Source organism: Pelmatolapia mariae, linkage group LG8, assembly GCF_036321145.2.
Source record: "Pelmatolapia mariae isolate MD_Pm_ZW linkage group LG8, Pm_UMD_F_2, whole genome shotgun sequence".
Classification (NCBI taxonomy): Eukaryota; Metazoa; Chordata; class Actinopteri; order Cichliformes; family Cichlidae; genus Pelmatolapia; species Pelmatolapia mariae.
In genome coordinates this window covers 20,436,602-20,457,269 of record NC_086234.1, presented here as the reverse complement: position 1 = coordinate 20,457,269, position 20,668 = coordinate 20,436,602, and the positions used below count along the sequence as shown (strand labels likewise).

General features: G+C 43.1%; 1 protein-coding gene across 3 annotated transcripts in view; it reads right to left on the bottom strand.

The window, feature by feature from the left end:
* Nucleotides 1–7,586: 7,586 nt before the first annotated feature.
* Nucleotides 7,587–20,668, bottom strand: part of bahcc1b (BAH domain and coiled-coil containing 1b) — a 54,160-nt gene continuing 41,078 nt past the window's right edge. For all 3 annotated transcript variants that reach the window (XM_063481477.1, XM_063481479.1, XM_063481478.1), the window contains 14 exons: nucleotides 19,327–19,405; nucleotides 18,992–19,166; nucleotides 18,737–18,904; nucleotides 17,340–17,504; nucleotides 16,556–16,800; nucleotides 14,718–14,880; nucleotides 14,390–14,507; nucleotides 13,849–13,924; nucleotides 13,651–13,759; nucleotides 13,445–13,561; nucleotides 13,216–13,344; nucleotides 11,243–12,684; nucleotides 9,327–9,563; nucleotides 7,587–8,854 (listed from right to left, as the gene is read on the bottom strand). In XM_063481477.1, the coding sequence (XP_063337547.1) occupies nucleotides 8,645–8,854; nucleotides 9,327–9,563; nucleotides 11,243–12,684; nucleotides 13,216–13,344; nucleotides 13,445–13,561; nucleotides 13,651–13,759; nucleotides 13,849–13,924; nucleotides 14,390–14,507; nucleotides 14,718–14,880; nucleotides 16,556–16,800; nucleotides 17,340–17,504; nucleotides 18,737–18,904; nucleotides 18,992–19,166; nucleotides 19,327–19,405 (3,433 nt within the window). In that variant the 3' untranslated portion in view covers nucleotides 7,587–8,644. The remainder of the gene's footprint in view (nucleotides 8,855–9,326; nucleotides 9,564–11,242; nucleotides 12,685–13,215; nucleotides 13,345–13,444; nucleotides 13,562–13,650; nucleotides 13,760–13,848; nucleotides 13,925–14,389; nucleotides 14,508–14,717; nucleotides 14,881–16,555; nucleotides 16,801–17,339; nucleotides 17,505–18,736; nucleotides 18,905–18,991; nucleotides 19,167–19,326; nucleotides 19,406–20,668) is intronic.

Genomic DNA, 20,668 nt, shown 5'->3' with positions numbered 1-20,668 from the left:
TGCAGACTAGTCTGCAAACATTTGCAAACTAGTCTCTAAGCTATGGTGTAATTGTGAAGAGTACAACTCCAAAGCTGGGCCTTTTGCTCTGTTAAGGCGCAGCTACTAGCATGCAAACTGCTAGTGACCAAAAAACATGCTAGCTTCTTGGAAAGTCAGTGACGATGGTGAGTAGTGTCTACAGACAAATCAGCATCTTTCATGTAATTAAGGGCGATTGCAGCAATCTAGTAGCAACCAAAGGAGAGACAGGAATGTTTTTAGTTCTTCAACCTTTTTGCAAATGATTTTAAAAGGCGTCAGCCATCAAGCGGTTGCCAACCAATCAGGGAATACCCTAATGACCATAAGAATCTCCAGAGACTCACTTTCTCTTGAATTTTTAAAAAATTAAATTCCATAAACAACTTAAAGCTACAGCAGTTTTCTCATCAGTCTAAATTTACACAGAGAACAACAGCAATATATAATTTGACCTCCCATAATTCCCCAGATATCCTGACATATGACATAAAACATTTTCAAAAGTGGCCTTTTAAGAAACAGTTTCACACAGAGGCGATACGGACTTGTGAGCACGCCACACGTCGATGAAAACTGTTACAGTGATCCTGTGATATAGTATCCATTTAATATGGAATATTGTTTTAAAAAAAACCTGATGAAATGTTAGGAAATGGGACCCGACTGTCTGCCTGTTGCATCAATTCACATTTCAAGTGGTGATAGAAGCATGTGAGGTGATAAATCCTCCAACGCTGCCACACAGTTCAGGTTTCGCTTTAATTTACTGTACGTGTTACATCCAGATAGGTGTAATGTTACAGGTATTTTGATGACCCCCACAGTGTAGCTGACAACAGATCAAGAGGAAAGAACATACAGGCCTGTTTGCGATATGTATATGTGTGTGTGTGTGTGTGTGTGTGTGTGTGTGTGTGTGTGTGTGTGTGTGTGTATGTGTGTGTGTGGGTGGGTGGGTTTACACAAGTTGTTTAATATAAATACACTGTATATCTCTTTTCTCCTGCTGTTGCTGGGGTAGAGTTGGCAGGTTTGGCAATCGAGTGTGCCTCTCTTTCACAAACACACACAGATACGTGTAAATTCCTGCCTGCATCAAGATCCTATCATAAATATCACACACACATTCCCACACTGCTGCTATCAGGTGTCTGCAGATCGGGTTGCTGTGTCCACTAAGACTTTACAAGATGTTTGACCTATTCTGATTGTCGGGGCAGGCGGCCACAAGTCAGCCAAGTCTCCTCTACTATTCCAAATATCAAATACCAGCATCAGTGATAACCGCCAGAACTAGTCCAAGCAATGTACAGCATGTGCGCGTATGTGTGTGGAGTCTGTTTTAGCTTCATTACAGAAAGCAAACCATTACTTTTCCTGTGGTTTAATAGTGAAATAAGGACATCATGAAAGAAGTTTGGCACTATGTCACCCCGAGACAGCATCCTGGCTGCAAAATCATCCTGATCCTCGCCTCTTCCTCAGCCCTTCTTTCCTCTTTTTTCTTCTCCTGTCTCCACTGTTCTCTTCTTTCTACTCTTGTCACTCTTTTCCCTGCTTCAGTGTGTACACAATGTTTGTAATGATAAAGGCTTTTACCTTGACATGGAACGGTGTATCAGAAAATACAAATTGATTAAATTGGTCATTTTAATGCAGTTATGTTGAGCAGAATTTTCTCAATTAACTCATATTGTGCTCAAATAAATAACAGTTGCTTTAATGCGTTTTGCATTGCGCCATTAGATCAACCTATAAACATTATTTTGGGAGTAATTTATTTTTCCTTGTTACCTTTATCATTCAGACAAGGAAGAAAACACAAAATATATTTAAAGACGTCAGCCTTTAATATGCCACATGTAACAATGATTGCTTTGACAAACCACAGCTTTCACAAACAGCAAGACAAGCATGTGTAAAATATGCTTTTCTCACCAGTGGCAGCTTTGATACGTCAGCTCTTCATGCTGCCTCTCATTACCAGCTGCATATTTTATTCTTGGACTCTACCTTTTCTATCTTTTACATGATTTGCAGTTCAAAACAAACCTGATCTTTGACGCAGCCCTTCAGTTCATCCTTTTTTAAACAATATGTGTTAAAACGAATATGTTAGCTTTTGTCACTTTAAGCCAGGCATGTCAAACTCATTTTACATCCTGGGCCACATACAGCCCACTTTGATTAGAAGTGGGCTGGACCAGTGAAACTCCCCTTTCTGTAAGTGTAAAGAAGTTTAGCCACACATTTAACCCCTGAGGTGTTTTAATATGAAAGAATTGATATTTAAACAATACATGTCAGTTTTTCTACAAAGAAAGGGAAAGCTGCTGTAGTAAACGAAATATGTCTGTCCGGCTTTAGTTTTAAGAAATAAATGAGTAAAAATTACAGAAGAAGTTCTGTTAGATCATCATTAACTCAGACTGTTCTGTGATAAATGTGTATTTTATTTAATAATTGAAAGATAATATCCTTTCTTTCTTTTATTTTCTTTGTTATTAAGTGAACCCATAGTAAAAATCATTCAAATGGGACCTCTCTGTCATTTCATTGTTTAGTTCTCATTTACTTTGGTGTATGAAGGATATGAATTCCCATGGAGGAGATCTTAATTAGTAGAAAAGTTGTAAACCTTGTGAAAATACAGGTAAATGTCCAAAATGTACTCCTTCCTTCACATTTTCCAAAGCTGTCGAATCGTCCAGATTCTAGTGTTTGGTGGGCCAAGTCTGGCCACCAGGCCTTTTGTTTGACATCCCTGCTTTAAGCTAACTTTCTCCTAAGTTGCTAAACTGCAAAACCTCCTGATTTTGAAGGGCAGAAGAAAGGAACAGCAGGTGAGTGGAGCTCTGAGCTCACAGGCAGAGCTCTGTGTTCGAGATTACCATATTGAGGAGATACACTCTCAGTATAACAGTATATTTAGAGCAGTAGGAACCTTCCACTTTTGGCTCACAGGAATTTATTGTAGTTGTACTGACATCTTTATTTAAAATTTTGACCATGTTTAATAGCAGGGCCAACTGTTATAATAGTACATATCCATCTATCTTCTTATCCACTTCCCGGTTACAGAGAGGCTGGAGCCAAAATTTCACAAGGTTAAAGGAAGAGTGCAGCATGGACAGGTTACCAATCTTGTCATGGTTCTTCTCTATCCTCAGGTTCTGAACTGCTTCTTTCTGGTTCTCCTACGCTGGATTGTAAAGCTACTCAGTGTACTAACTCAGTAATATTGGTCTCTTAGTTTGACACCTTGTTGCTTGCTAACTCGTACGTTCCTGACCTGTTTGGAGATTCTGTTTTTGGTTAAACTTTACTGACCCCCCTCTCCCTAACAAAGAAACACGAGCCTGTCGAAGAAAAGGGAATCATTCCCAGCAAGTATCTGCAGAAAATATTTGCAGTTCTACCCATGAAAGTAACCACAGCCGACCGGTGCCTGCAACCTGAGAGAACAATGAACACTTACCTGTCATACTGCATTTAACTCGACTTGAACCTGCAAAAAGAAAGAAAACCTTTGTTTGAACAACAATTTTAGCTGCATTCCAAAGAGCTACAAATTCCTACCTTTTTGCATTCAAATGTGTTAATTAAAGACTTTGAACTTTTTCCAGCTGTTTTTGGACTGAAAGAAGCTAGAGAACCGAGCCACGTTAGGTCAACTTTATGATTATTCTATCATCATTAGATCCCAAACCAATTTAAAGTCTTAGTCTTAAAAGTATACCTACACAGAATACACTGTTTATTATGATCCCCGAACAGTAAGCAGAATGGCAGTTATAAATTAATGCCCAGTTCTCTGAGGAACTGACACCAAATCCTGATATTTACTGCCTTAAACCAGTCAAATATTTTTTACTCGTATGTTAAGCTGAAAACATGGCCGTATCATCTACACTTGGCCAGTTATCTGTGGGAATTCAGAAGAGAGTACAAGCCTAATGTTTTCCTTTAAATATTCCATGTAATGGTCCAGAGTCAAGTCATAAAACTGGGGGAAATGGAACAGTGGACGCTTGTTGGTGTTGTAATGTAGGAGGACATGGACATGACTTCCACACTGCCAAGAATCCATGATTTATGTAAGCCTTCCATCTGTTGCCACAGAATACGTTGCACAACTACAAATGAGTCAGGCTGGCTATAGGGACATCTACAGTATCTCACACACACACACACACACACACACACACACACACACACACACACACACACACACACACACACACACACACACACACATAGTAAGATGGATCATTGTGACGAGCTCTCTGTGGCTCAGATGAACGATGGACGAGGTGATGCAGAGAAGCCGCTGATCTCCTTACTCCCACACTGAGTGACCTGAATATACCCAAGCTCGCACACGCATATAAAACTTCACGCACACATACACGTACCAACTATCTGCACACACATGCAGCATCCCGCTGCAGCTGACAGCCATTCATTCACTCCGGTGACATGCTCGGGCTATATCTAAATGGAGGGCTTTCTCTGGATTGGACCCACCCATCCCCCACCAACTGGCATCACACACACATGCATACACACATATGCATCTTAGGTACACACTTTTTCCTGTATCAGTCTGCCAAATTTCGCTGTTTCTCACCTCAGTGGTTGCTGAGGTGAGCATGCTTCAGATGTTGTGCCTTTGCACAAACCCACACCTGAAAACAGAGATATGGAACGAAAACTGCCACACCTTTCTATGACACCTTGACCCATTGCACACGCGCTCGCACACACACACACACACACACACACACACACACACACACACACACACACACACACACGCAGACAAATCAGCTTTCAGCATGTTTGCTCTAACAACGTGAAAGCCCTCTCTCATTAACCCAAAGGGCACCCGAGCCTCCCATTGTGGCCCTATCTCCTGCAGCATTCTGGGTAAAGTAGTTTAACAATGTCAACCAGATAAGCCCAATGCAAACCTGCTGATAAGGAGTCAAAGACTGCACTTAACGTGTGTGTGTTTTGAAGGCGTCGGTTGATTGAGTGGCCGATGAGGAGGATGTAAAAGACCAACAGTAAGCAGAAAGGGAGCATGTGTGTGTGTGCGGTGGGAGTACTGTTTCATATCTTTGTAATAACAAGTCAAACTGCCGAAACAGCTAAATGCAAAAGACAAAAGAAACGCAAATATGCACACATACCGCTGGCCCCTATTTGAATGTGTGTATGTATGGCCAAGGACCATGAGCAAAGTTGTTATGTATTGACAAGCAAAACAGACGCTGGCCCGAGTTTTAAAATGGAAAAAACTGTGAAGGAGGGGCTGCCATTTAAAAAAACAAAAAAAACCAAACCACAGCTCAGAGTAGAAAAAGTTTATGACCAATGTTCAAGGCAATGCAAGGGGCCACGAGGCAACCGGATTGTAATTTGAGGTCAAAGGTAAAGTAGAAGTTTGCCGTGAGCGGCATAACAAAAGGCTCAATGCGATAAAAAAGGTGTGAATATGTTGCAGGAAGTCTCGAATAAAACACCAGCGAATTTGCAAACTTTGGCCCAGGCAGTCCACAGCCTGCAGGGGGGATATAATCTCAACTGTTCTTGGGTAATACACACACACACTAGCAGAAAACCCATGCAGTGCAGGAATGCACTGACACAATTTATTTATAGTGGTTTATAGACTCTCACATGAGCTGTGTGCTAGCACAAAAATGCACAGAGTGCAGATTTGAAATCTTTGCCAGCTGAAATCTGATATCCTCCCTTTGTTCTCTTAATGATCCTGTTCCGTTTTTTTATTATTCTGAATACCTTTCTGACCCACCTGTAGAGCCTGCAGAGACTTTATCTCGTCGTCTCTCATGAAACACCCTAAGATACAGTTGCCCTTTCTCTCCCCATTCTTCCTCCTCTATTGGCTACAGCTATAGTTTCAAATTGCTTCCTCCTCTCGTGTTCCCCCACCTACTCGCCTCCTCATTCTTGCTTTCTTCTGCGGTCCATTTTCTTACAGCAGACAAATGATCGGCATTGATGATCACTGGGAGGTATTCAACGAGCTCACAGCCAACAGTAAGGTGGAGGGAGGGCGTGGAGTGGGGAAAGAAACAACTGACATGCTTTTATTTTGTAAGAATTCTTCTTTTTTTTAATGAAACACAAAAAAAGGCAATAAAATTAAGATAAATATTTTTTTTTCTTTTTGTACATGAGGAAATATTTAAGTTATATTTCCATAGCATGACTGAAATCACATAATATATTTTAGTAGGCAATCTCAACCATACAAAACAGGTTCCAGTGGGTCTATAAAAAGAAAGAACAAAAACAAAAGTTGCTTCTGTCAAAATGTGATGTTTAGAACTGAATCCAGTGTTTCTTAAAGAAAAGCTTTAAATTTCTCTTTTTTTTTTTTTTTTTAAATTAAAGACCCATAAAAGTAATATTTCCAAACTGAGTTTCACATTAGTTTCCATTTAAAGCTTTTGCTTTGCAGTGTAACAGGAACAATGTTGTTAAAAGTCAGTTAAAAAAAGGGAGGGGGGGGGGTGTTGCATTCATGTTCTTCCCCCTTTACATCCGACACACAGACAGCCAGCACAGGCTTGCATAAACAAGAACAGAATGGTAAATGAGGAAAACAAACAAACATAAAAAAAAACCAAAACAAAAGACAACACACACCCACACACACACACACACATATAGACATTTTTTGGCAAAGCAGGAATAAAAGTGACAAGAAGCATAAGTCATGATTTGATCCTTGTTTTTTTTGTTTTTTTTTTGTCCCTCGGCATTGTCCGATTGATTGGCTCTGATTGTCCTTCACAGTCACGTGACGCCATTTCTGGTTGCCATTGAGACCTCAAGTGCATCAGCCGGGCGGTGTGCAGACAATGTTGCTGCAACAGGGGCCGTCATAGCAACGCCGGATGTACGCGAGCGGACAACAAGAGGGAACTCTGTCGAATACCTCGGTGATTGCAGGGGTCCCAGATTCAGATTTGATTGAGCGTCTTTCATAAAATTGTTTCTTTCTTCCTTTTTTCCTCCTTCTAATGTGGTGAAGCGTAAACTCACAGGTGCTTTGGTATGTTTCTTTTTGCTGCCGGATAGATATCTACATTTTATAATACAGGCTAGAATAGATACAGAAGATTCTTTCAGGATCGCAGAACAGCAGAAAGTCAGCTTGCTTTTTCCAGTATTTGTAAAAAAAAAATTAAATAAAAATGAAAAAAACAAAACAAAACAAGGAAATGCACATTCTTAACCTAACGGAGTAAAATATAAAGAGAAAAAAGAAAGAAAGAACTGGACACAAGTAAAAAGAGCTTTTTTGTCTGATTACATTATAAAAAACATTTCCCAAATACCCTTTCTACATATTTACCCTTTGCCTAAAGCAGAGGCTACAACCACAAAGTCATCACATCAGTCATACAGTCTGATGTCCAATCCAAACATCTGATACTGTTCAGTGCATTGAGAGCGAAGAAACCTCTGCTAGAGGCTGACATCCCTCCCCATCCCCCGCCCACCCCAGACTCACCCACACACCCTAAAAAAATCTAAATAAAATAATCTTCTCTGCAAAAAGAAAAACAAGAAATAAGAACAAATATATACTATTTACATCATGTAATCCTTCCCATAATGCTGTACAAAGCGCAGGCGCGCTCCCACGCACACATATGAACGCACACCCAACATGCACGCACAGTTCAAATAAACAATCCAACTACCTGTACATGTGTCTCCGCACCCGAGCAGGGGCATGCGAGAGAGAGAGGTATTGATGTGTATGGCTTGAAAAGAGCAAAAAATTTAATGTTGTGTTTCAGTTGCAAAGACTGAAAACTGCACGTTTAATAGTACTGGGCTGATTAATATTCAGAGGCATGCCCACCGGTGTGCCATGACGTCGACATCTTTGCTGTATGAGCACACCCGTCCATGACCACACACACACACATACGCACACGCACGCACACGCACGCACACACACGTACAGTATAAACACACGCTAAAGCACTATTTACTTAGAGCTAATTATATGTCAAACAGGGTCATCGCAGCCACTCTGCAAACACAAATACGCACATTTAAACACACAGTCCAAACTACAGTGTTTATTGGTCCTGTTGGATATCTTTCAATCTCCGCGTTGTAGTTACACTACCAGTATAAGACCATTAAAACCATCCAAACCAGTGTGGTTTACAGCATGTCTCTCCCCAGCAGACGCTCTCTGCTGCTCTCTTTGTTTCAGGAAGCCAAGTCTCCGTTATGCCTCCAGAAATACTACACTCCAAAGTGCTCATGTCCTTGGTTTCTCTACTTGTTTTGCAGCGATCTCGCCACAATTACAAGATGCTCTGATAAAGTGGTTAAATTTGACGTTGATCAGATTTTTCCTCGGAACAAACCAGTCTCCTCTTAAGTGCCAGTGTTGCCAGGCTTTATCCGGCGGGCTAGCGCCTTTTCTCGTGTAAATCAGTAACCAAAGCCCTCCGTTCTTTGTCCTGATTTGCCTTTGTCCCCCTGTTGTCTTCTGAAGAACCATCCTAGAAACTCCGGAGACAAGGTCAGTTTTCTGATTTCTTCCTAGCTGGTGGTGCTAGGACACAATAGCCATGCCATCTGCACTGATCAGCTGGCCTGTAGTTGGTTCATAAGTTCCGGCCAGATAGAAGAGGTCATTAGCCGTGGTACCCGGCTTGTGTTCGCGCATCAGGTGATCATACTCGGCCTTACTGACCACCTGACACCGATGGGAAATTGTCTGCACATCGTTCTCATCCTCGTGGCTCGACTGATACAAGGCATTCTGGAAGAGAGACAATTGGAAGAATAGAATAAATGTCATATTTAAACAGATTTTCATGCTTTTTGTATACTCCGTAGTGTTTTCACTCCTATAAATACCTTTTTGATTGTGGGGTTTTCAATGAGAAAATTTGAGGTTTTGAAAGTGTTCATGGTAGTTTTGTCTTTGCTCATACAATATATGCTCCTGCTTAGTCTAAACAGCTTGCTTTTTCTTCTTTATTCCAAATAAACCATTTCATTTCCAGAAATATTAAATGTACGACTATGGGAAGCTGAGCTTAATCTTGAGTCACCGTACGCTTAGTTTTTAGAGATCTGCAAATATTAATAGCTTTATGATCTAAGTGGAAGTTCAATCATCTGGGGGGTACGGAATAAAAAGAAGTAATATATGCTCATGAAAACTTCACAGTCTTGTTAATTTGACCATTTCCCTTCCAGAAATTCTGCATGCACTTCCAGGTTTTTACCTTGCCATCGCGGTGTCGCTTCCCCAGGCGAGTCTCCTCTGGGTGGTAGAACCACTTGACCCTGACCACCATACTGGAGCTCCATGACTCCCAGAGGCTCTCCACTCTGCCCACATAGGGCAGCTGGGGCCGGCCGGGTGACAAGAACACAGCGCAGTCCCCGACACGCACTGTTTCTTTGCCCCGCACAATGGCCTTGTAGAAAAGCTTGCGGGCTTTACCCTTCAGACCTCTCCTCTGTGAAGGAAAGAGAAAACAGCACTCAGTTGATTTAGACAGTTTCTACAGTTTGTTTCATCACCAGAGCAGACTAGGGCAAGGTTCAGTATGATTTACCAATCCAACAAAATCTGTCCAACACAAAAGAAAAAAAAAAGAAAAGAGAAAAAAACCCAGTCCAGTCAGCTTTCTTTTTTTAGTATAATCTTAAGGCATGGATATGTCTATCGTCAATAATCTATATTTGGCAACGTGGCTTTGTTTTGGGACCATCCGAAGCTGGATGTGGGAAAAGTGGCATTAAGAAAAAGAAGAATGAATGACATCAGTGACAACAATGATAAAGTCAAATACAACACGAAAGGAAAAGCTAGGATACAGATGGGTTGCAAGGTGGCTTGCAGATGCACACCAGCTGCAAACAGACAAAAGCAAATGAAATGCACCATTCAAACCATTGAGCTCAACTTGAATTAATTCTATGCTCGGTCAACTCCACATTTTTAAGGTTTTTGTAAGCTTTTGTGTTTTGTTTTTTTTACATTTTCTATTTACTAGTGTGTTTTTTTCTCAGGGCCACCATAATGTATTCATCTAGCATGGGAACACACATACTTTTAGTGGATGATTTCCAGCACCTAACATTTACAATAACACCAGTAATCCTCTCTGATAAAGCAATAATACTGAATCTTATGCACAAGTTGAGTAATGTACCTATATTTGTGCTGCACCTTTTGATTTACTGACCGAAGGGTCAGTTTCTTTTCGAGCTGCACGTCTCAGACGACAGATGTAGTGGTGTTTACTAAGCAAACAGCGCGATAGGATGAAAGACGAGAATGGCAGCGGTTGTTCAAAAGGTTTTGTTCTGTTATCTCGGGACTGCAACTTAATAAACTGGATAACAATTTCACAGATTAAGCACACCAACTAAGCTAGATTGCTAATGTGTACAAAGTCTGAATACGCAATCTGAGATAGACCATATTTGATCATCGCATTTACCGTGTGTAATCAAGGTATGACACGGCAGAAACTGGAGCAACAATCAGTAACCTACTTAGATCGGAGGACTTAAGTAGGATACTGATACTCAACAAGTCTGGCAAGACCCCTTTAGTCAATATATGGTTGACTAATGAGGTTTATTTTGGTGGTGTGACTCTGGCCTTTCATTTGCTTATATGGAAAGTCAAAATACCAAAAAAGCAATTGTGAGAGTGGTCACAGAACTGACCAAGCATCAGTGACAACAGACAAAGCTGAAGTCAGAAACACCAAGAACATCGTGAAATAGAGGAGCTTGGGTAGAGGTGGGTTGCCAAGCTACTTGCAGGAATAAAGTATGTATGAGCCTTATGCAGGTTAAATAACACCATATACAATTTGCCAGCAGGACTCACAGACACTATAGACTGAGCCAGCAGATTGAGATCAGCTGATTTTGTAAAAACAATAAAAGCAAAACAATATACTTGCATTGTGAAACAAATGACTTAGTTATGAGAATGTAATGAGAAATCAAAGCTGCTCTGAAATTCTCACAATGACAAAAAAAGCTGAAACGGTGCCAAAAAACAGTCTGGGAACACAATAGACTAAACAATAAAGACTGATTACTCACAAATAGCCATCTCTTAAGCCTTGTTTAAACACTGAAAAAAAGTAGTCAAATACTACACAAATCGTCTTACCTGTGTGGGGTTGCCCGACCATTTCCAGAGCTGGCGTCCAGGCAGTAGAGGAGCCATGTTGGGCAGGGGCTCAGGTGAAGACATCCTCTGCTTCTTAGCTGTTGCCGGGTCCTTAGATGCAGGTTTCAGCTGCTGGCGGCCAGCACTGCTTTGACTGTGATGGTGGGTATTGGGACCATCCTTCCTCTTTAACTGGTTCTTAGCTGTACTGCTGCTGTTACCCATCATACTTCCTTTTGATACGTAGTCCTTTCTGTCTTCTGCTCTGTCGGCTCTCATCTTTGAGCTCATGGCCATGTTGGCTTTCGCCACATAGCCATGAGCTGGAGATGAAGAAGATGGAGAGGAGTTGGAGGTGGCAAGCTCAGGGCTCAGGAGATCAGAGTTCATGCTCTGTCTGTGCTTTTGTTTGTCCTGTTGGAGCAGTGCACGGCGCAGCAGCACGGAGGAGGACTCTTCATCAGAGGAGTAGGAGGAGTCATTGTCGGAGGAACAGAGGGACGAAGAAGAGGTGGAGCCGGAAGAGGAAGAAGAGGAGGAAGATGATGAGAAACAGATGGCGTGACGAGACAGAAAACGACCACCCCGATGGGACGAGACAGTTCTTCTTCGTGTGTCAGGGTCTTGACCGTCATCCTCATCATCCTCATCCAGCTCCGAGTAAGAGCTAGGACAGTCACTCGGGTAGTCCAAACTGTAATCTCCGCCTTGAACTCCAAGACCAGCTGAGAGAAGATCCTTTCTCAGATGTGGAACGCCTTTTACAGGAGCCTTAGAGCGGGCCCCACCACTGTCTCTTTCCCCTCCTCCCTTCTTGCCATCTTTCACCAACAGGGAGGGTTGGATGTATCGCAGCGGTGCCCCTGTGGAGGCGTGGCTCTTTCCTATTCTCACTGCAGCCCCCCCTAGTCGAAGCAAGGCTTTGCCATTCTTTGTTTTAGGAGAGGTCACTCCTTCGTGGTCTAACTTCACAAGAAAGTGTTTCCTGTCACGTTCACTCGCTGGCTTCCGGCTCCCAGCTGTCATACCCATGGTGACAGACGAGGAGCTAGAAGAAGACAAGGAGTCCCGGAGCCCCATGGAGGCTACTGCGTTAACTGGTCTCCCAGATCCAGAGTTTCCACCACTTCCAAAGGTAGAGTAGCCGTTAGCAATGCTACTGAATGAGTCAACTTCAAAAGGAGAGCCAAAGATGCCTTTGATAGGGGTTGGTGGAGCCAAAGAGTGGGAGGAAGGCCGATGAAATAACCCCAAGTCTCGCTCTCTGATCTTTTTCTGGGTCTTACGGGACGTCCCATTGAAGAGGAAGAAATCCACTGGCGGTCTCTTCCTGGGAACGCACCAGTTCAGCATGGAAGAGCTGCCTTTTGTTATGGTGTCAGTCACCGACGTCGGCGTGCTGGTAGTCTTAGGCACCGAATGTATTTTCTTCGGTCTACCAACTGTAAAAGGAGCCAGCACCAGAGGGAAGTTAATATCAGTAGAAAATGTCAGGTCTAACGAACAAACTGTGATTAATTGTGGAAGTAAGGGCTTTAGTGAAACTTAATATCTTTATCTCCTTCATCTTCACCTGCCCAAGTTTCAACATATCCATTACTCAAACTACAACAAACCTGGTAAACCTGTCTCTTCTCCCAGTTTTATTGTCACTCTTACTTTGAGATCAGTTACTTGTTTGTTGCTTAACTTCACAAAGGACACCGACGACATTTGATGAAATCATGATTTATGTAGTTCATCTACACTTAGGCAAAATGACAGGTGGCTAACTAGGAATGTAAATTTATGAGTCTTTGGGTATTGAACCTGCACTCTGAGCTCCTGATTATTAGCTGATAGTTGGAACAGTAAGAGGTTTTGCCTCGCATGTATGCATGTGGACCTGCACTTCTCAGGCAGTATATATGTTAAAGCCTAAGAGATATTCAGTCCCTACAGATTCACCTAAGCAGTCTTTCCTTCTCTCCTACCTGGTCTTTTTTCCTGAGGTCTTCCTTCTGACTCATTGGGTGGTTTTTCTGTGTCTTTCTTCTCCTGGGTGGAGCTTCGTCGACCTCGTCGTCCAGGAGAGATCAGAAGCGCTGGAGAGGGTTCAGCACCTGACAGAAAAGGGTTGATAAGTGAATTATATATATACATGTAATATACTTTTGCACTGCTTCTGTTTTCAGTAACTCCCACAATCAAAGCCATACTCACAGCGAATTTGGTATCCGGGCGGCAGAAGCCTGATGTTCACAAGGGAGATCCTTCCTCTGTCTCCATCATCAAACTCCACCATCACACTGCCGTCCTTCTCCTCCTCACCTGGACCTCCTAATTGCCCAACACAGTAGAGAGAACATGGGTTGCTGGGAAGATTTGTTATTGCGTGCAGAGTGAGGCGATTGACATGTGTAACTCACCTCGGTGGACGTAGCCAGGGTAGAGGCAGCGGGAGCGCTCGCTCCAGTAGGCACACACTCGCGTCCCTGCAGTCAGGATGGCCTCGGTCTGTGGCCTCACATCCAGCACCTGGAAAAGAGTGAAAAAATTGCAAAACTTTTCAGATGAAGGTCATCACAAACCTGCAAACGTTATACAGGCTAAGGGGTCTCACTTACTGCTTCCTGTAGCAGTTGCTCCAGCGAGTATATCCTGGGGCGATTTCCTCGTTCCCCTTCAATTACAACACTAAATCTAAAAAAAAAATTAAAACATTGAAAAAAAGACCTGTAATTTTAATTTATGAGTTCCAATTTTTAGCAGTTTTTATTGTTACATTTCAAAGCAGTCTTCTGGGAACCAAGAAAAGGGGTTTTGTCCTAAGGCTTTGTAATTATCTCAGCAACTTGTTTGTCAGGATTCTCACAGCTGCCAGGCATTTAAATATGCTCGGTTTTCGAGTGTTTTGAAAATCACACAACAGTCTTGCTGCTAAATGCCTTTTTGGTGATAAATTCCGCAGTTTTCGCCTCTTGAAAAACACTCCAGATCTCATGATTAATAAACAATTTATCAATCCCTCAAATAAAGATACCTGTATTTGAGGGATTGATATGTCACATTGTTGCATTGACAAGCACATTTGTGATAAAAAAAAAAAAACAACAACCAAAAAGTGGAAATGCCTTATGCACTACTAACAGGAAAATGGGGTCTTACATGTCAGGCAGGTCCAAAGTTTGGACACAGGCGGCATACAGCAGCTCGTCCTCCTTGGAGATGAGAATCTTCAGTCCATCTACCAACATCTCTTTACTTAACACACAGTTTGGCAGAGCTACGGAGGAAGTAGAAAGAGTAGAAAGGTGGATTGATGCAGAAGAAAAAAGCTGAGATATACAAAATTTGAGCATGCACTGAGCGAGCTCGTCAGTTTCGGTGTAACGTGAGGAGATGGACGCAGGAGCAGACAGGGAGCATTTGTGTGTGGTAAAGAAAGCCTGTGATTCTATGTAATACTAAGTTATATGTCAGCGTTTATACTTACCAGGTATTCTGGAAGGCATGTTGGGAGGAAGATGGACCAGCAGCTTTTTGGCCTCCTCCTCTTCATCCTCCTCTCCCTCAGAGAAGCTGCTCTCCTCATCCAAGCGAAAGCCGTCATCAGCTGCAAAGCTTTGCAGAAGTCTACTCACGGCATAACCCTTTTCCTAAAAGAGAAACCGGACATTACATCAGTGGTCAGAAAGCAGGATGTGGTAGTACTTTGTCACATACACAAACTAATTATCAGTACACAGGACCTGCAGACAACTAAAAGAGTCGTTTCAGTCTGATGTAACTGATGTGGTTAATGCATCATTGGAAAGTAACCCCAGGCGTCAATGTCTTTTGTAATGTGATACTTCATTAAAGCCTCAAGGATGTTGTTTGTTTTGTTTTGTTTTTCTTGGTTTATTTTTATTTAAATTTTTAGTTTTTACACCTGCCATTGTTTGTTGCCTGAAGGTGCACAGGCGGCACGTATTGCACATCCACCTTATTGCTGGAGGACTCTTGACTTGAGGTGGACGTTCTCACCATCGCGTACGAACATAAACGCACACCAGATACTACCCATCTCCAGACCGGTTTCGGCTAGTTTATCCAAAGATGACAGATGACTGACGAAGTAAGTAAGCTCGCCCAACAGGTTTCTGCTTGTATTTAGGCTTTCCGAAGAAGAAGAGTTCATAATATTTGACGTGTGTGTGTTAGGTTTTCCACATCAAGAGATCATATATTTTATCAGTAGAGTTTCGTCACCAGAGGGCATGGGTGACTATTTCCTTTTAACGCCGGTGATATGTGTGTGTTTGTGTGCCAGCACGCATGGGTGTGTGAAGCATTAAGGCCAATGATTATCTTTATATTCCTCTGTTTGGTTTGGAGTTATGTGTTTTTGGACATTCCCTTGCGATGACTCAAAGACTAAAGCAACCTGAGGGCATCTCACATTAAAGCGAAATGCGAGTGTCTCGCCAACTGCTGCTCGCACAGATAAAACGAGGCCAGCGGTCTGTTAGCACAGCCGGCGCGCCTGCAAACATGCACCTATAACGACAGCAAACGATGCATTTGCCACAGTGACTGATTTATAGCTGATGTTAAGCATCTGCCCGTATGGGAGCAGGAGTTATTGGTAGGCGCTGTCAGTGTTAATCTACGGGATTTTCAAGACTTCCTGGCAGGGTGTGGCTCACACCTAAACAAGCAAGGAGTGAACTTGTGGCGAGGGCTTTTCCTAATTCTTCTTCTCTCTTTCTCAGCTTTACTTTGCATGCAGTAGCCAAAGGGAGTAACCCTCTGAGTCACCTGCCCTCTTTTACTCACGGTAACCAGTTCCCCTTCTGCTTTGTTACTCAAAAATCATTTTTTATTTCTGCCTTGTTTACCACTCTGTAACAGCACAATGCTCACTATAAAGTCTTTCCACCAAGCTTCTAAATGTGGCTATTGTATCTCACCTTTCCGTTCTCGAATCCTACTACTTTGTGTAGTGATCAGGGGAAACAAATAGTTGTGGAGCACATAAACTCTCTCTCCCTTAAATAAATAAACTTTGGGAGAGCATTTATTTGCACTGTCCTCAGCGCATCATATTAATTACAAATATTGCATGATTTCTTTCAAAGTACAGTTCCTATACCGTGCAAGGGAGCAAATAACAAATGTTATCAGCAGCAGTCATGCAAAGTAAGTTGTAAAAAAATTTCAGAAGTGCTGCTTTTTATCAGTGCCCTCTCTTTCCTCTGATCATTGCCACAGAGATGCACAGGTGTGGCAGTTGAGTGGGGGGATCCGAGGTTTGAATGTCAGTTTACACGTCGCTATCCAATGTCCCACCTTTCCACGAAAGCTCTGTCCTGCAGAGGTCTTCCTCTCATCTTCCTTGCTGATCCTCTTCGCCTCAGTCAGAGCTCTGTGGTTTTCATGGCTGTCGCCAAAACTGCAGCCCACTGGCAACACACCCCAGCTGAGGGGAGATGCTCTGTTGGTCGGCAGGTGATCTGGACGACTCCTCTCTGTGTTGGCGAGGCCTGGCCTGAGGGGTGCTCTCCTTTGGTCTGTGGTGGGTAAGATCCCCATGCCTGAGGATGGAGACGAAAGCATCATGTAAATTAAAGATAGCGTGTTAAAACTGATATCAAGTTGATATGATCAGGTTGTGGTTCTTTGTGAAAAAAGATACATTTTAGAAACATGCGTGTGAAGGGAAAAGAGGAGGATACGACATGCAAAATAGGTTGTAACTCTTCAGCTGCACCAGACATCTGAAGAGAAAATAATGTTTTCCTCTGAATTTTGGAGCAACATCACAATTTGCATGACCGTTAATAGCCAAAAACTTCTCAAGTGAACCTTGCCATTCAAACCTGTTGACTTATGAGAGGAAAGTTTCTGTCAGTTATTCCTGTTACTGACACAACATGTTATAATCCTTGTGCATGCCTTTTCATTAACGCAACAGTGTGCAGTTCAAACAGATGCCATGATATGTAAATGCCTGGTGTACCCAGTCTCTATTCATGGAATTTTTCTTATGGAAAAGTGGCCATTCAGAAAATAAACACAACCAGTCCAGACAAACGGAAGAAAGGAAATCTAAAGATATGTATGAACATCTCACCAAGAGGTCCTGGTCTCCTACTCCTGGCTTTCTGGTTTGTTTGCAGCTTGGAGGACTGTGATGAAAAAGATATGCCCCCAGCAGGGTTTGCAGGAGCTTCTTTAGAGGATGAGCTAATCTTGATGTCACCGGCTCCGTCTTCACTGTCATAGCTGGCGTCTTCCTCTGTGAAATTGTGAAATCACGACATCAGTATGAGAGTCAGAGCGCTTCAAGTCATTTATATGTAAACTCTGTTAACAGCCAAGGACTCACTCGATGAGATGCATTGACAGCGAGCTTTCGAGATTCCTTAACATTTTGGGACGATCTGCAAGGCCTGCTGCTAAATGTGCGCATGTTCAAATGCCAAGCAAGTCAAATTTCTATGAGGGTCTATAAAAGTCGGGCATTTTGTCACAAATTAACTCTCAATGAGCAAACCTTCTTTAATGGCTAAACAATAATGCCCTGCTTGTTACTTAACTGCAGTGACAGGGAGCAAATGTTGACATGCACACACACACACAACACACACAACGCGCACACACATACACAAATTGTTAATGGCAGCTGTGTCTCGCTGGCTGCAGGGGTCGCGTCGGGTGTTGACACATCTGACACACTTGTCACTTACATGGCATTCTCTTCAACGCTTTCCCTGACACACATACAAACACTGGCAAACACACACACACACGCACAGATAGACACACACACTTAACTGAACCACTAATTCTTCATGCCAATAAGGCCACGGGGTCAGTGAAATTCTAGTGTTTTCCTCCATGTTATGTTGGTTTCATGGCACACCCATCTCTCTGGCGAGCCGTTAAAAGTCAGGACGGGTGTCATTGTGTATCCTCAAGTCGAGGCACTTCAGTGTGGCCATTTTCACAAGGTTGGAGAGGTTAAGGAGAGATGGGAGGAGCTGGGTGTGACATTCTGAACGGGGAGGCCAGGGCAGGCTCACATTACCATATGCCGATTAGGGCGGAGGGCCGTGTCGCATGCCCGTGGCAAGTCGTTAACTGTTTTAACAGTGTGACAGACAAGCTGGGAAATGAGAGGACACCCCCGATGATGGCAGACATCTCACTCTCAGATGCTCCACGTGCACACACACACACACATACACACACAATCTCACAGCAAAATCTCACAAGATCTGGTTGGTGTCCTTTGACCCACACACCAAATAAGCGCCGCTTGACTCGCATGTGAAACTGTCAGTGAGCTTTTCCAAACTTCTGAAACTTTGTAGTTTTGTCATAAAGCTCTTATCAGCAAAATGTGCGTATTCCATTGACCAAAAAAGGCTGTAAAATTTTACGGCCAAAGCATCAACTGCGTGATCCTTTTTTGGTTAATTGGCAAGGCGACACAACCAGACTGCATATCAAGAAAAAAAACCTCACCATGCTCTGAGCTCTCGCTGTCACTCTTCTCATCATCTATTTCATGCTTCTCAGTAACTCGGCTGTCCTTGTGGTGAGGTCTGTTAGGGTTGATGTCCAAGGGAACTTTGGGCTTTCGACCTCTCTTCCTCTTCCCGGTTTGAGCGGCGCTGTGGGACTGCTGCAGGTCTGAGAGATAAGCAGAAAAGGGGTGAGCTCAGTTTCGAGGTGCTGCCTAGTGAACAAGTGTTTTTATGCACCCTCTCTCTCCCCCACCTTTTCCGCCTTGTCTGCAGTGACTCTTGGACACGTCTTTCTCGCTGCTGTGCAGCATGTCTGCTGACTGTGAACCACGCTGGGCTGCAGCCTTCTGCTTCAGCTGGGTCACCCGCCTGGCCAGCCTGGAGCTCAGGGCGCTGGGTCGACCTCTGTGCTTACAACGAGCTTTCATCTGCAGTCAGGGAACAACTAATTATTGACTCATTCCTTTCTGCTAATTGAAATATCTAGAAAAAGAAAAAAAAAACCCAAAAACAGGAGCAGGAGGAAATGGTTCTCAGCGTGTGTGTTTGTGTGTGCGGATGAACCATGAGAAACAGCGAGCGGCTGACCTGTGCAGTGCTGAGGCTTTTGAAGTTGTGATTGGACATTGAATTCCTGGCTTTTTCCTCCAGTACATTCAGTCCAGCCCTGAAAAAAAACATAACAACACAGCAGGGATGCAGCTGAGTGAGAATTTATCCTATGTGAAAACAGAGAATCAGCTTAATCACACGTCTTTCCTCTCAACTAAGATATTCTCTGTATCTCCGCATTTCCCTTTTTTTTTTTTTTTTGCTCTTTTCTTCTCAGCGTCCCTTCTATCTGTGTTGAAGCTCACTCATTGTCTCGCTCTCTTCCCACTCATCTTGTCTGTCTCGTAACTTTGATGAGGTAAGAGACAGCCTCGGCGCGGTCTGACGGCAAACATGGGAATATTCGGATCGCGAGACTAAAAAAGGGTAAGAAATTATCTGTCGTGAAGAGAGCCGAGAAGAGGGAGAGATAGAGAGAGACAGTGGGTGGAGGAGAATGGTTGAGGGGGGAGGGAAAGAGACAGAGAGAGAGAAATGAAGCAGTCTCGGGGGAGTCTGTCCGTTGACCGGAGCTTCAGGGCTCAATCGATAAACACTAACCTCTATTGAACACTACTCCTCCCTTCCTCTCTCTCTCTCTCCCTCTTTCTGTCCTTCCTTCATTGCCCGCATGCTCTCTCGCACCACAGGCAGTCCACACACACACACACACATTAACATTCATATACACACACATAGGCACACAACAGTTAGCAGCTGGTGTCTGAGGCAGGTGAATCCTATATTCCCAGAGAGGGAAGGTTTGGCTCTCAGCATCTCTGCTCCCAGGAGAGCAGAGCAGAGGAGAGGAGAGGAAGATTCTAACTATCCAGATCACCTTTGTCTGTTTCATTCCCCTGAATGACTGACGTTTAACCCGAGATTCAGTCAAATTAGTGTTTGGGAGTACACGGCACAAAACAGCAAGGTGGTTGCTAGGTTCTTTAAACCATCTTTAAGTGCTTTTAACAATTTTTTATATAACTTTAAAAGCCCAATCACTTCAAGAGCAACTGGCAAGAGGTGAGACGATAAGCTAGGTTCACCTATAAAATCCAAGCTGGCTATCCGTACACCTTTCACCATATATGCTTCATATTCCAGATATCAAGAGAACTAGTCAGCAGACTTTAGAAGAGCTACCATTCCTCTTCATCTCGCTTTCTTTCAGTTTTATTTCACCCACACCCCAACTCTCATTAGAAGATGAAAGCATAAACAAATGATACATTGCTTGTTAATAACAACAGAAATGCTGCTCAGGCACGGAGCACCCAGCTCTACTAATTAAACAAGTTCTCTGCGTGTGTGTGTGTAGTGCACTGGCATGTATGACTAA